At 47.8% G+C, this 15,447-nt stretch overlaps 1 protein-coding gene across 3 annotated transcripts in view; it reads right to left on the bottom strand.

The window, feature by feature from the left end:
• The window catches only part of Glt1d1 (glycosyltransferase 1 domain containing 1), a 69,296-nt gene extending 57,421 nt beyond the window's left edge, over positions 1-11,875 (bottom strand). Inside the window, exons 1-2 of one of the 3 annotated variants that reach the window (XM_052755494.1) lie at positions 11,713-11,875; positions 1,358-1,506 (exon numbers count right to left, since the gene is read on the bottom strand). In XM_052755494.1, coding sequence (XP_052611454.1) covers positions 1,358-1,506; positions 11,713-11,780 — 217 coding nt within the window. In that variant the 5' untranslated portion in view covers positions 11,781-11,875. The other 2 variants (XM_052755495.1, XM_052755493.1) reach the window with 2 other exon arrangements.
• Between the last annotated feature and the right edge of the window lie 3,572 nt (positions 11,876-15,447).

Here is a 15,447-nt window from a genome sequence, read left to right as displayed (position 1 = left end):
TTAGCCATGGCCAAACTCCAGGGTGGTCACCTCCTCATGCTGATGGCTCAGCTTAGCAGCTCCCACCTAGATGATGACAGGACACTACGAAATTCACTGGGAGACTTTAATTTTCATTTTTTTGAGTCCTTAAAAAACTTACTTTGTACTTGCCTAAGCTGGCCTCAAAATTGGAATCTTCCTGCCTTTACTTCCCGAGTGCCAGGACCTATAGGCACCTGCCCCTATGCCTGGCATGTTAGGTGATTTCAGAGCCTGAGTCATAGAAGGGAAAGTGGCTTCTAATTTTGTCTCCCTGGAATGTTGTTCTTTTTGGTTTTTTCGAGACAGCGTTTCTCTGTGTGTTTTTGGTGCCTGTCCTGGATCTCGCTCTGTAGACCAGGCTGGCCTCGAACTCACAAAGATCCACCTGGCTCTGCCTCCCGAGTGCTGGGATTAAAGGCATGTGCCACCACCACCACCCGGCTAGAATGTTCTTTACAAGAGAAGCTGGGCACTATGTCTAAAGCTACTTAAACTACCAGTGATGGTTCATTTTAACTGTCAACTTGACACAACCTAGAATTACCAGGAAGAGAATCTCAGTAAGGGTTTGTCTGAGTCAGATTGGCCTGTGGGCATGTCTGTGTGGAGATAGTCTTGGTTTAATTGATGTAGGAAGACCCAGACCACTGTAGGTGGTACCATTCCCTAGGCAGGGGATCCTGAGTGATATAAATATAGAACAGGGGCATTGGTAGGAAATGTGCGTGCATTCATTTCTCTTGACTTCGGATGTGATGTGACAGACTGCTTCAAGTTCCTGCCTTGACTTCCCCCTCAATGATGGACTGTAACCTGGAACTGTAAGCCCCCAAAAGCAAACCCTTTCTCTCTTAAAGTTGCACCTGTCAGGGTGTTTTATCATCGCAACAGGGAAGTAAACTGCAACACCCCACCCATGGAGAAGCCCAGGTAGGGAGGAAAGAGGCCTCCTAGCCACAGCTGAGTGAGTGAGCTGCCCTAGACACATGCTCTGACCAATGGCAACCACAGCTTTGTGAGAGACCCCATGCTGTGAATATGCGCAGGTACCACCACGGCTAGCCTCAGGCTGACACTCAGATATTTCTACGGTAACGATATCATCAATATCTACCTGTTCTGAAGTGGCAAGTTTACCAAATTTAGAAAACTTTGCTTAATATACATAATAAAATAAATGTTAAGAAAAAATAAAATTAAAAAAAAAAAGAAAAGAAAAAATGGAGACCTTGTATAAGCCTTCAGTTTGTCTTTGGGGAACAGGATACTACATCTGGTATTTTTCAGCATCCCCCACCCCCCATGTGACATTGAAAGCTTGAAAGGGGTGTACCTTGCAGAAGTCTGCCTCCTCGGTAGAGGTGAAGGGCCAGGGCTGCTTCCAGGTTCTCCGCCGCGATGAGCTTGGCAATTTCAGACGGGCTTTCAAAGTCAAAGGCGTCTCTCAGAACGCACATGTGGCCTGCGGCTTCTAGGTGGTCCCTTCATTTAAAAAAAAAAAAAAAAAAAAAAAGAGAGAGAGGGAAAAGTTGGAGTTGCCATTATGGTTAAGGCTTCCGAGACGGTCTGTAGGGAAAACACAAATGGGAGCTAAGGCGGTGACGGTCACCATCCATTCCGCAGCCTGCGAGACCTCGGACTGTGGCTGGGATCGAGGTCGATGTAATCAGAACGTTGGGACAAGCCACTCACCACCTTCAGTGGCATTGGACTACCTCAGAGCTCTGTCTGCCCTTCTCCAATTCCGCTGTGTCCTTTGCCCACCGTCCCTTCACTCTAGAGGGTGCCCAAAAGGCATCTTCTAGCTGCTGTCACTCAAATTTCTTTTAGATTCATTGATTTCATTTGAGGCTTCTGAGGGTTTTGCCTACCTGTGCGTCTGTGCACCACGTATAATGCCTGGTGCCTGCAGAGGCCAGAAGGTGTCAGATCCAGCAGAACTGGAGTTCTACATGATGGTGAGCTGCCGTGTGGGTACTACGAGCCAAATTCAGGCCCTCTGCAAGAGCCACCAATGATCGATCTTAACCACGGAGCCATCTCTCCAGCCCCTGTCACTCATTTCTTGAAGTGAGAAAGATTTTGAGGGGCAGGCATGATGGCTGCATGGTGTAAAGGCCCTCGCTGCCAGGCCCAACAACCTGATTTTGATCCCATTGCAATCCACGTGATGGAAGCCGAGAACCAACTGTCCCAAGTTGTCCTCTTACCTCCATATGTATGCCGTGGCATATGGCATGTGAGGTTTCTCCCGACACTTCCTGCTCTACATTTAATATATAAGTAAATCAATAAAGGTGATTTAAAACATTTTAAAGACTGTCCCCCAGTGTGGGCCCCCACCTTGAATCTCTAGAAATAGGAGCTCAGTGAAGCCTCTTTTCTTTATAACGTTACTCAGCCTCAGGTATTTTGTTACCGTAAGCAAGACTGGCCTAGCATGGGTCATCTGCTATCCAAACGCACTGTGGAAAAAAAAAAAAAAGAAATGCCTCAGGTAGAAGCAGCAGACGGAGTCCTCCAGTGCCACGCTCACTCTGGGGGATGGGGTGAGACTCATCCCCCGAGCTAACATCTCTTTGTATAAGGTAAATACACGGCCTGCTAATGGCACTGTGCAAAGAAAGTCAACTCTGGAGCTGGAGAGATGGCTTAGAGGTTAGAACACTGGCTCCTCTCTCAGAGAACGTAGGTTCAAATCCTAGCACCTATCTGTGGCTCACAACAGTCTGTAACCCCAGTTCCAGAGGGTCTTATATACCCTCTTCTGGACACCGTGGAAACTGCAAACACTCAATGCGTACATGTGTACTGAGCGTGTGTGTAAGTGCGTGTGTGCATGTGTGCAATAAATATTCTGAAAAAAAGAGTTCTAAAATAAATTCCACACATGGGTCTGAAGACTTAAGTGCTCCTAAAGTATATTGTATTTTTATTTTTATCCTTTTATTGATTTATGTATGTATTTATTTTCTAGTGTGGGAGATTCAACCTATGGCTTGGCACAAGCTAGGCGAGACTCAGTCATCATTGAATTACATACATTCCCAGAGCCTCACCAGGTTGCTAGGCTGGCCTTGAACTCACTCCATAGCCCAGGCAGACCTTGAACCTGCAGTCTTCCTGCCTCCGCCTCCCAAGTAGCTAGGATGACAAACCTATGAACTATGCCTAGCTCACGTTGTGTAAGTTGGCCGTACCATTTTCACTGTTCAATTTGACCGGTCATTGTAGGTCAATAGCACTGCCCTCCTCCCCCCCACACACACACACTCTACTCTCTGGGGAGTGTAGAAACACTGGGGGCCGCTGGCCAGCACTCCAGGAGGAAGCCTGCTCACTCTGCAGCTCTTGCTCACCTCAGCCTAAGAGTCAGAATGCTACGTGCTCATCTGAGCAGACGTGAGTAAGGACTATTCCATCTCCCGAAAGCCGTAGGAAATGAGAAGCTGTTGACAGAGGGCAAGGAGTATAACCTCTGCTGGAGAATGAGTGCCTGAGAGATCAATGACCTCTGCTGAGTCCATATGGAAGAAAGGGAAAGGGAGCCTTGTCATGGATAATGAGAGTCATGATAGCAAGTTGTTCTTCATCTACTAAACGTCCTTTAAACAGCACCGTGACACTCACTGCATGATCTCATAAACATTCTAAATTAAAAAAAATAATGTTTAATCTTAATGCGCTGTGGCTGTGGACTGAAATTTTACCCTGGTGGCTAGCTGACTTATCACACTTCTAAACTGCTTTGTCCTTATTCCTTCTGTCAGATAATGACTCAATTCAATAATAAAGTCACAAAGTACCTATTATGCCTAAGGAATTGTGTTTTTCTTTCCCAGCAAAAGGTTTTAAAGAAAGGAGTATATGAGAGAGAGAGAGAGAGAGAGAGAGAGACAGAGACAGAGAGAGAGAGAGAGAGAGAGAGAGAAACTTTAATAAATGGTTCATCATTTCCAGGAAGAGAGGGAACCAATTTACATATTCATGACTTAAGATTAGAAATCACTCCATCCACCTCAACCCAACAACATCCCTATATTTTTTTTAGATTTATTTATATGATTTTTTAAATTATGTCTATATGTGTGCACGTGTGCTATATGTGTGCACGTGTGCCATGTGTATGCAGTACCCACAGAGGCCAGAAGAGGACATCAGACTCACTGGAACTGTAGCTACAGGTGGTTGTGAGCCACGATGTGGATGCTGGGAACTAAACTCAGGTCCTCTACAAGAGCATTAAGCACTCTTAACCGCTGAGCCATCTCCACAGTCCCTACAAGTTAATTGCTTCTGTGTGTCATGGATGAGAATTTCCATAATCGACAATACCTGTGTTTACAAAAAAATACTAGCACAAGGAAATTAAAACCAGGCATGGAGCTACATACCCAATATCCCAGAACCTAGGAAACTGAGGCAAGAGAGTTTCTGTTAAGTTTGAGACTCATCTGGACTAAATAATGCCTTTCAGGATAGAGGAGACCATGGCACAAAACAATGACAAAAATAATGGACTGGGGTTGGGGATTTAGCTCAATGGTAGAGCGCTTGCTAGCAAGCGCAAGGCCCTGGGTTCGGTCCTCAGCTCTGAAACAAACAAACAAATAAATAAATAAATAAAGGACTAGGCACATATCTCAGCAGTAGAGCACTTGCCTAACATGCATAAGGCCCTGGAGTCTACCCCCTGAATTATGCACTTTCTTTTCTTTTCTTTTTTTTTTTTTTTTTTTTTTTTTTTTTTGGTTTTTCAAGACAGGGATTCTCCATGTAGTTTGGTGCCTGTCCTGGATCTTGCAAATGAGCCGGGCGGTGGTGGTGCACACCTTTAATCCCAGCACTCGGGAGGCAGAGCCAGGCAGATCTCTGTGAGCACTTTCTTTTTTTATATTTTAGATTTATTTCACATGTATGAGTATTTTGCCTGCACATGTGTATGTACACCTTACACATGCAGTGCCCTCAGAGGTCAGAAGAAGGCATTGGATCCTATGGAACTGGAATTACAGATGGTTCTTTGTCGACATGTGGGTGCTGGGAACTGAACCTGGGTCCTCTGCAAGAGCAACCAGTGCTCTTTGCCTCTGAGCCATCTCTCCAGCACCATGAATGATAGACTTTTAAAGGGTGGGATTTATGGTGTGGCAAAGGTGTCTTAGATGGACCAGGATGGGGCATTTCTACAAGGAGGCCTTCTCATCGGCTGCTGTAGCACATGTCACCTCCCTTTCCCAGGTTGTCATCACCCTGCACTTCTGTCAGAGGGTCACATATAACTAGGTAATGCTTTGTGCATTAACACGCCAGAACCTCCTTCGAACTGGCTATGCTTGGTTCTGACAGATCTGCACAGCTCTGGTTGCTTGGCTGCTGGCTTCAGGCATACAAGAGCTGCAGGGGTCAGCTCCGCTACATGAGGACCCACCTTGCCTTTGATACTCACTTGCCAAATGTCTAAATGCTGAGTGCCTTCCAACACCTGTTGCTTATGGCAGAAAGATAAGTCTCTTTCCCTGTGCTTCCCAAGCACTCATGATTTTCCTGAGTCCTTGTGTTGTGGTTTGGGTGTGAGATCTTCCCCCTGGAAATTCAAGAGTTGAAGGTGTGTGTGTGTGTGTGTGTGCAGGTGTAGTCTTTGGGTGGTGACTGACTCATGAAGGCACTAATGTTACTGATGGATCAATTTATGGATCATAGCTTATTGGGTTTGGAGGAGGGCCAAGCCCTCCTCACTCAGAGGTCTGAAACCTTCATCCAAAATTCTGCTTTCCTCTTCTGACCTCTCTCAGGAATTTTGTCACAGAGATTTTAGTACATTCCTCTAGAGCAGAAAACTTGAAAACTTCCCCCTATGGATTCTTCAAAAAGTTTTCCTACCCAGCCAGGCAGTGGTGGGGCGCGCCTTTAATCCCAGCACTCGGGAGGCAGAGGCAGGAGGATCTCTGTGAGTTCGAGGCCAGCCTGGTCTACAGAGCGAGTTCCAGGACAGGCACCAAAGCTACAGGGAGAAACCCTGTCTCAAAACAACCAAAAAGAAAAGAAGTTTTCCTACCCACAGGCCTGGCAATTGCAGCAGAACTCAGGAGGGAAGAGACAGAACTGTGGTGAGGAAAGGGAGGGTGATTCCTGGCTGCAGATGGTGTCTTCCCCAGGAGGCTTCAGATTTCTCCTTTCCCTAAGGTATCTAAGGTATCTCATCTCAAGGTTTGGCAAAAAAAAAGAAAACATGTTTGCTCACCAGCTTGCCCTGGGTGAGGTAAGAGCAGCTGCCACCCCCTGCACAAAGTCCACTTCTTCCCGTGACAATTCTGGTGCAACACTCTCTCCCCTATGCCAACCTGACCCTAATAGTGTTGTGCTCCTGAGAGCTGAGAGTACTCGGCACTTGGCAGCATTTCCCAGAAACCCTCAGGAGTGCCACAAACACTGTGCTCCGTGGGGATCTCAGGTGTGGGGCGAGTACTGCATGGCATGATTCAAAGCAAAGATCAGGGAAACTTTTGTGGTGGGATGTGGTAGCCCACGCCTATAATCCACACACTTAAGAGGTAGAATGAGAATGATCAGAAGTTCCAGGTCTTGCCTAGCACGGGCCAGGCCTGTTCCCATTGTGGGGTGGGGGAGGTGCTCAAGGTCACTCAGCTACAGGGCCAACTGTTTCGAAAATGATGATGACGGTGGTGGCGGTGGCTGGAGAAATGGCTGGGTGGTTAAGAGCACTGGATGCTCTTCTTCTTCTTCTTCTTCTTTTTTTTTTTTTTTTTTTTTTTTTTGGTTTTTTGAGACAGGGTTTCTCTATGTAGCTTTGGTGCCTGTCCTGCATCTCGCTCTGTAGACCAGGCTGGCCTCGAACTCGTAGAGATCCGCCTGCCTCTGCCTCCCGAGGGCTGGGATTAAAGGCGTGCGCCACCACCGCCCGGCATGCTCCTCTTGAAGATACAGATTCAGTTCCCAGTACCCACACAGTGGCTCACAACTATCTGTAACTCCAGCTCCAGGGGATCTGATGCCCATACCCAGAAAAAAACTAAAAAGAATAACAAATTTTAAAGTGCTAGAAAAGCCCAGAATGGAAAGCTAAATGTCTTTGGGTTTCTGGCCTGTCCTCTTTGTCTCAGCTCCTCAATTTAAGTACTGCCGTGAGAAAGCCTTTCCCTTACAATGGAGTACTTTGGGGTTTCATTATAAAAGAAGGGGTCAGCTGCAGATGTAGCTCAGTGGTAAACTGTCTGCCTAGCACCCACGAGACTCTGGATTCCTAGTCTCTTAGGACTGCCAAAGAGGGGAAGGGAGGTTTGGAGGGAGGGGGAGAAGACTCCTGCTACCCACAGAAGCAGGGACTGATCCAGGTCGCTGTATTAAGATTAACTTGAACTATTGAAAGATTTTTGAGAATCAGCCACCTTTCCATGAGAGGAGGGGCTCTTTGAAGGCCTTGGCCCGGTCCTAGCTGGACACAGTGACTGAGGACACTGCTCACATCACATCCACTTCCTGTGTCACTAACTCCACCGTGACGACGAAGTGGTCTGTTCTCCGCATTACATTTATTTTTGAGACAGGTCTATGTAGCCCAGGCTGACTTTGAACTCACTGAAATCCTCCTATCTCCGTCTTCTAAATGCTGGGACCAGAGTAGGAGCCTCTGCTCTAGGCTTCTGACTCTACGATTTTTTTTTTTAAGTTGTAGGGGGTTTTGTTTGTTTGTTTGTTTTGGTTTTCTGAGACAGGGTTTCTCTGTGTAGTTTTGGTGCCTGTCCTGGATCTTGCTCAGTAGACCAGACTGGCCTTGAACTCACAGAGATCTGCCTGGTTCTGCCTCCCGAGTGCAGGGATAAAGGCATGCGCCACTGCCACCCGGCTTAAAGTTGTGTTTTAATTATATTATAATATATTATATATTTATTTATGTGTATGTACCTGTGTGCACGAGTGTGCACAAGTAGGTGGGTGCCCAAGGAGACTAATGCTGGTATTAGATCCCCTAGAGCTGGAGTTACAGCTGATTGTGAGCTTCCTGTTGTGGGTGGTAGGTACTGAACCTCAGCCCTCTGAATGAGAGGCAAGTGCTATTAACTGCCGAACCATATCTCCAGCTTCTTTTTTTAACTTTTTTTTTTTTTTCCACAGAGTCTCATTATGTAGCCCTGGCTGGCCTGAAACTCACTTAAGTAAACCAGCTAGCTGGCCTTGAACTTACAGAGATCTGCCTTCCTCCACACACAGCTTGTTTGTTTGTTTGTTTATAGGCAGGGTCTCATGTAGCCCCGACTGGCCTTGAACTCATTATATAGCAGAGAATTACCATAAACTTCTGAGGTTTCCACATTCAGAGTGCTGAGATCAGAGATAAGTACCACATAAGTTGGCCCAAGGCTGAGGTCCAAACCCAAGGCCTAATGCCTGCTAAGCCAGCATTCTGCAAACTGAACCAACAAGCACTCTACCAACTGAGCCACAAGCACTCTACCAACCGAGTCATAAGCACTCTACCATCAGAGCTACAAGCACTCTGACAACTGAGCCACAAGCACTCTACTAACTGAGTCATAAGCACTCTATTCACTGAGTCATAAGCACTCTATCCACTGAGTCATAAGCACTCTACCAACTGAGCCACAAGCACTCTACCAACTGAGCCACAAGCACTCTACCAACCGAGTCATAAGCACTCTACCATCAGAGCTACAAGCACTCTGCTAACTGAGCCACGTCTGCAGCCGTCCCCATTGCTTAAACACACGAGACCCACAGATTCAGTCTCTCTTACCTGCCATCATACATGCAGCTATCACTACCTTCCTTTTGTGGCTATTCTTGGTCTTTGGTGACCAGAGTCCTGCCTACATCTCTAGCCTTATCCTCAGCCCTGACTACAGCAGGTTTGTTGGCGTGGCACTGCTGACACTTTGATGTTGGGACCCAGAAAATGACACCCCCATGTAAGGCCTCTGAGGCTGACCTCCTATTCTCCTGCCCTGTTCCCTTTCTCATGCAAAGCAAGCAAAGGACAAAACACTGAGAGAATTTCTCCTTCCCGAGGTGATGGTAGAAATCTGAGCTCTCCCCAACCCCGAAACCAATCATAAAACCTGAAAATTACACACACACACACACACACACACACACACACACACACACACACACACACACACACGTTCTTGTAAAACTGGCCATAAGAAATCCTCTGCTACGGGATATAAACTGAAGTTCCAAGCCAAAAGTCACACCTCGGGGTTTGGAAAGATGGCTCAGTGGATTTGGAGGAAGACTGCTTGTTGCATAAGCATATGGACCCCAGTACGCACGTTAAAAAGAGGGGTTCAGGTGTGGAGAAAAGGTTCAAAGGTTCAAAGCACAAACTGTTTTTGCAGCACCTATGTTTGGAGACTCACAGCCACCTGTAAATCAGATCCAGGGGACCCAGTGACCCCTTCTGGCCACTTTGCAAATCTATACTCACATACACATATCCCTACAGACACATACAAGCACACACAATTTAAATATATATATGTTAGTCAGGCACACCTTTAATCCCAGAACTCAGGAGGCAGAAGCAGGTGGATCTCTGAGTTCAAAGCCAGCCTGGTCTACAAAGCAAGTTCCAGGATAGCTGTGACTACACAGAGAAATTCTGCCTTGAAAAACTAAGGCACGCACACACACACACACACACAAATTAAAGTCACACATGTGACTGAGTAAGTAGAACTTGGTGGTTCTGATGCCTTTAATTGGCTTATTAAGGACAGGTTGTCACTTATGGGGAGCTCCCACTGTGATCCCCAAGTCCCGTAAGAGCCCTTTGTCATATCCCATTGTGTCTGAGTTTGGCACTGTCCAATAGTACTAGGAATCATTTACAGCCATTCACTGTTCTGTGGGTCTACAACTTCATCCCAGGGCAATGTGAGCTGCTCTGAGGCCACCAAGGCCTCCCCCAAATTATTTACTAGTCCCCTTAGGAATGGCACACATTCGCCAGGCCCTCTTCCCTCATAGAAAGGGGCATGCACACTTTTGGGTTAATGAGCAATTGTACTCCTCGCACATCATAAATTTGCGTATGTTTTCTACTGTTTCGTTAATCAGTGATCAGTCCGTTCCAGAGAACCTGGGACCTTTTCCCACCCATGGAATCAAATGTTAGCTAACATGTGCTTAACGTTTAAATGCTTATCTTAAACACAATCTGTTCTTCCCACCATGTGTACAAGACAGCTGGATGACTCTCACCAACCTTCTATACCTTGAATAGCTCAGAACAGAACCTCTGGACCTGTGTTATCGTTAGCCCTTCCAGACCTGTCTTCCCAGGTCTGGGTGGACGCCTCTCCCCTGGTCTTAGCTTGCATGCTCCTTCTACAGAGAGCACAGCCTGGACCCTATTGCCTGAAGGAGCCCCTCCAACACAAAAGTCATATTATTTCGTTTTTTTGAGATACGATCTCAAATCCGACCTGGAACTTGGTAGTGGCAGAGGATGACCTCAAATTTCTGATCCTTTCTGCCTTCACCTCCAAATGCTGGGGTTATAGTCTTATACCACCATACCTAGTTTATGGGTGCTGGGACTAGAACCCAGGGATTCAAGAATGCTTGTTTAGCAAACAGTCTACCAACTTAGCCGCACTCCCAGCCTGGTTTCAGTTGCTTGAAAGCACCAATCACCCTCTGGAATGATTTACCTCTCTGTTTATTCTCCTTGTCTCTCTTTCACTGCAAAGAGCTCTGTCTAAAACCAGTCCACAGAGAGGCAGATGAGTGACTGAACTAGATCGAGGGGAAGCTCAAAATCCAAACTCGTCTTTTTGCCAGTATATTTCAGGAAAGCATCCACCCTCCATTGGTTCTTGAGAGGAACTGTAACATTTTCTAGTTGAATGTGGCCTGTGAGGGCTGGAGTAGCCTCAACGGCTCTTTCCCATGATGAGGAAACAGACCCACAGAGAAGAAAGCCATTGGGAAATTTCATGAAGCAAGTGAAGTGTGTGTGGGGGTGGGGGGGTAAAACAGGGGAGAGCAAGCTAACTTCTAGGCCAGTGGGCTTATAAGCATTTACCTTCCCCTGATACAGCCCAGCCCTGCTTGATCCAGGCAACCAGATGGCCAGAGGCGAATGGACCCGCCTTCCCCGCCTTGTCCTGACACCAGGCTTCCGTCCCAGGTAAACACAAAGCCAAAAGACCTAACAAGATAAGCTGAGCGTTCAGAAGAGAACCAGATGGGAGGTACTGGCAGGGAACAGCAGCTACAGAACGCGGACCCTGGATCCCTGCACGTGCTGGACCATCCACCAGGACTCTGCCCTTCTCAAACCATGTAGGTCTGCCTTTCACTAGGACTCTCTGCCTTTCTCCAGCCACGTGGGGCCCCCCTTCGAATTTCAAGGCACTCTACCCAAACCTCACCTCTGCATCGAGGCCTTTGCCGAGCCTCTGAGTCTTCCCCCCCAACCCTGGCAGCGTTGGCCCAGGCTGCCCCTCTGCCGCATCCTAGGGCACTCACAATCGCCAGATAGGGTAGCGGCATCTGGGATCAAAGCTGCAGCCCCCCTCGCGCGCGCGCGCGCGCGCGGCACCTGCACCCACCGCCCAGCCGTTTGTGCACGCGCGGCTCCGGCGCCCGGCCCAGCCCCCGGCATCCCCAGGCGAGGGATGCTCAGGCCCCACAACATACCGCAGGCGCTCGGCCGTGACCGCGTTGCCGGTGTGTGGCCGCAGCACCGCCAGGAACAGGAGCCGCATGTCGCTGCTGCCAAGGACTGAGCCACCAGGCCCCGGGCCGCGGCAGGGTCCGGGTGGATTCTTGTCCCGCCCGCCGCTCCTAGGCGGAGCCGCAGGTTCAGGAGCAGGGAGGGGAAAGGGGAGAGTAAGAGGGAAGGAAAGAGGGAAAGATAGGGAGGGGGAGGGGAGGGGAGGGAGGAGGGGAGAGGAGGGAAAAGGGAGGGCTGGGGACTGGAGGGGACCTAAGAAGACTATCGGGTGGGGAGGGGTCACGAGCCCAGGTGTCAGGCATCCACGAGCTCAGGAAGTGGAGGGGTGTCCACTGTTCTGGGGACACAGAACACAGTTGGCCCTGTGTCTCCTCCCATGGTAGCCTTGAGTGGGCTCCCACATGCAACCTGGTGGCTAGAAAACTGAGACAGCCCCCCCACACACACACACACACCAGGACCAGGTGAGATGTGAGGTGCAAGCCCACATACAGAGAGGGGGTTCGAGCCTCACTCTGCACAACTTCATCTTTGAGGGGACCCTGAACCCCAGGATGCCCTGGACTCTGAAGCCTTAGGGCACAGGGCAAGCAGTTCATCCTTTTTTAGACCCTGGCATCCCTGAACTAAGTTCAGTGAACTTTCAGAGGAAGAGAATGGAGCCAGGTTGGTTCGGGGATGCAGGTTTGCAGTTTCAGCAATGTTGAGGTTGAGGCAGGAGGATTGCTGCCACAAGATTCTGAGGAAGGGAGGGGAAAGGCAGACTCCAACAGTCCAGGATTTCTTGCTTGCTAGCCTGTTATTCTGTGCACTGAGCCATATCCTCAACCCCAGAAAGGCAGCTTTTGAGGACTATGATGTGAAGCCGGGCTAGGTTTGTGGGGAGCCCAGGGCTGAGAGCCTCTTGAACTAAGTGTACCTCAGCAGTAAGCAGGAAGGGTGGGACAAGACAGAGCCCTCTGACAACATGACATGTGGGTGAATTCATGGTGTTTCACAAAGACATGTGCAGTATTTAAAGCTGAGCAATATTTTTTTTTTTTTTTTTTTTTGGTTTTTCGAGACAGGGTTTCTCTGTGTAGCTTTGCGCCTTTTCCTGGAACTCACTTGGTAGCCCAGGCTGGCCTCGAACTCACAGAGATCCGCCTGGCTCTGCCTCCCGAGTGCTGGGATTAAAGGCGTGCGCCACCACCGCCCGGCAAAGCTGAGCAATATTATAGAACCAATATTTTAAACTGAATAACCCCTGAAATCAAATTCTTCCTACCCGAGAAAACACCCCAACAGCTTCAGAGGGGAAAGGGTAGATGCCCGAGACCATTGTGTGGATTCTCCCAGTCCAGCTCTGCAACACACTGGCCTCTGATTTGCCAATGGACAAAGCTTGCCCTGCAGGGGAGAGTGGGGCCAGTTGTCCTGCCTCTCCACAGGGAGGGAGCAAGGGAAGATTTTTGTATTTATTTATTATAGAGAATTACCCGTTTCTTTTCTAACTTTTCTTTTCAAAAAAAAATTTATTGCTTGTGTGTGTGTGTGTGTGTGTGTGTGTGTGTGTGTGTGTGTGTGTGTTTAGGTGCCTGTGGAGGCCAGAAGAGGGTATCAAATCCTATAGAGCTGGAGTTACAAGTGGTTATGAACTGTCTGGTGTAGGTTCTGGGATTCGAACTCAGGTCCTGAGCTTCCCAGAATTAATCTTTGAATTTGGAGATCAACCATCACGTTCATATTCCAGGCAGCAGGAAAGAAGGAAAAAAAAATGATGCCCTCAGAATACTGCATTTCATTTTTAAGGCATATTCCTGGAAATTCACAGGATCCGTGATGGTGTTTTTTTTAATGACTTCATGGGTGCTTTGAGGATACGAGGAAGCTGGGAAATGCTGCCCTTGTGGGACCCACTGTCACCTTCAGTGAAGCTCATTTATCAGAGAAAAATGGGGGAGGAGGTTTGCAGTCCCCTCTGCCACCATAATCTAAATCTATAAATAAAAGAAAATGTATATGACCTCAGTTAATGCAAGCTGAGTATGATGACACACACTTATAAACCCTTCTGCTGGTCAAGATGCTGATGCAGAAGGATGGCAAATTCAAGGCCAGCTTAGATAACTTTCTGAGATGCTTCTTTTTTGTTGTTGTTGTTGTTGTTTTGTTTGTTGTTGTTGTTTTTGTTTTTGAGACAGGGTCTCACTATGCAGTGCTTCTGTCCTGGAACTCACTCTGTAGCCCAGGCTGGCCTCAAGCTCAGAGATCTGCCTGCCTCTGCCTCCCAAGTGCTGGGATTAAAAGTGTGGGGTTTTTGTTTGTTTGTTTGTTTGCTTTGGTTTCTATTGAAAAACTCTTCAATACCGGGTTTCTCTGTGTAGCCAGGCTGGCTTTGAACTCAGAGATTTGGCCACCTCTGCCTCTCAGGTGCTTGGATTAAAACCGTGCGCTGCCGCTGCCACCACCACCACCTGGCTTAAGGCTGTGTTTTTAAAAGGAGGATTGAAGTTGGGTATAATGGTACAGGCCTTTAATCCTAGCACAAACAAACCAAAAACCTGAGCCCTTTTCTACACATAGGCTTGCTTTGGAGTCTTTCTGTTGTAGAGAGACCTTCTGGGTTCTAGAGAATAAAGCTGTGTCACTGTGTCATCTGGGTAGCGCCCCCTCTGGACACTCTAGAACAGTGGTTTTTTTAACCTTCCTGACCCTGAGACCCTTTAATACAGTTCTTCATGTTGTGGTGACCCCCCCCCCCAACCATACAATTATTTTGTTGCTTTTTTATAAGTGTCATTTTGCTACTGTTATGAATTGTAATGTAAATATTGGATAGGCTGGGGGTCAAGACCTACAGGCTGAGAACCACTCCTCTGGGCATCCCTATTGGCTCCTTGCCGCTGGTGGCTGTCAACATTCCTCCTCCGGTGGTTGCACCTCCCTGGCTCCACCTGGTGTGTGGCCACTGTCTCTGCTGGCTGTCCCTTGGTCCTCCCTCCATATGGCGTCTCCTAACACACTGGGGAGATGCCTTTTAATAGGATGGTTGGCTAGGCTGAAGCTCATCGTGGATATTTCTGGAATAGGAGTGTTCCATCAGGCGGGACAGGCTGGCATATCTTTTGGGACCCATAACTTGGACAGGCCTACTGTTTCAATTTATTCACTCATAAAATGAGAAGAACTATAAACAGTATCGTGGCCAATGAGCTCATTTTTCATGGAGTATTTTAGGATTGTCTCAAGCAGGGAATAGAAAAGGGCACACCCGTTATTGTGGAAAATGTAGAAATGATTATTGGGGAGGAGGGAGACTGTTGAGATTGCTCCAGCTGCTTCTAACATAAGGGGCTTCAAACATATGCTAAGAAAAATCTGGTTTTTTTCTTTGATCACAGTGTTTGCTTAGGTTGTTTCCTAGTTCCTAGGACCAGGGAGAACAAAACTTTTTATCGCCTCCTTCGGTAAAGATGATAGAATGTTCCAAGGAGAGCTCCGAGGGCCTGCTGCATTTAGAAATGGCTCTGTTGTCAGACTCAACACTTGAATTGTTTTGTCTTTTTCTTTTCTGCTCCTAATAGGCCAGACAGCCCCGTCTCTGCTGCTATCAGAGTTTCAAGACTTTGTGTCACTGTTCTTCTCCATGACGTTGCAGGGTGTGGGTTGCTGGGTGCCTGGGTCCACGAGTGTGTGAATAACAGAAGAAGCAAGGG

Source organism: Peromyscus californicus, unplaced genomic scaffold, assembly GCF_007827085.1.
Source record: "Peromyscus californicus insignis strain IS unplaced genomic scaffold, ASM782708v3 Scaffold_2__1_contigs__length_46816999, whole genome shotgun sequence".
Classification (NCBI taxonomy): domain Eukaryota; kingdom Metazoa; phylum Chordata; class Mammalia; order Rodentia; family Cricetidae; genus Peromyscus; species Peromyscus californicus.
The sequence above is the reverse complement of the archived record's forward strand: the minus strand, read 5'-3'. Positions and strand labels throughout refer to the sequence as shown.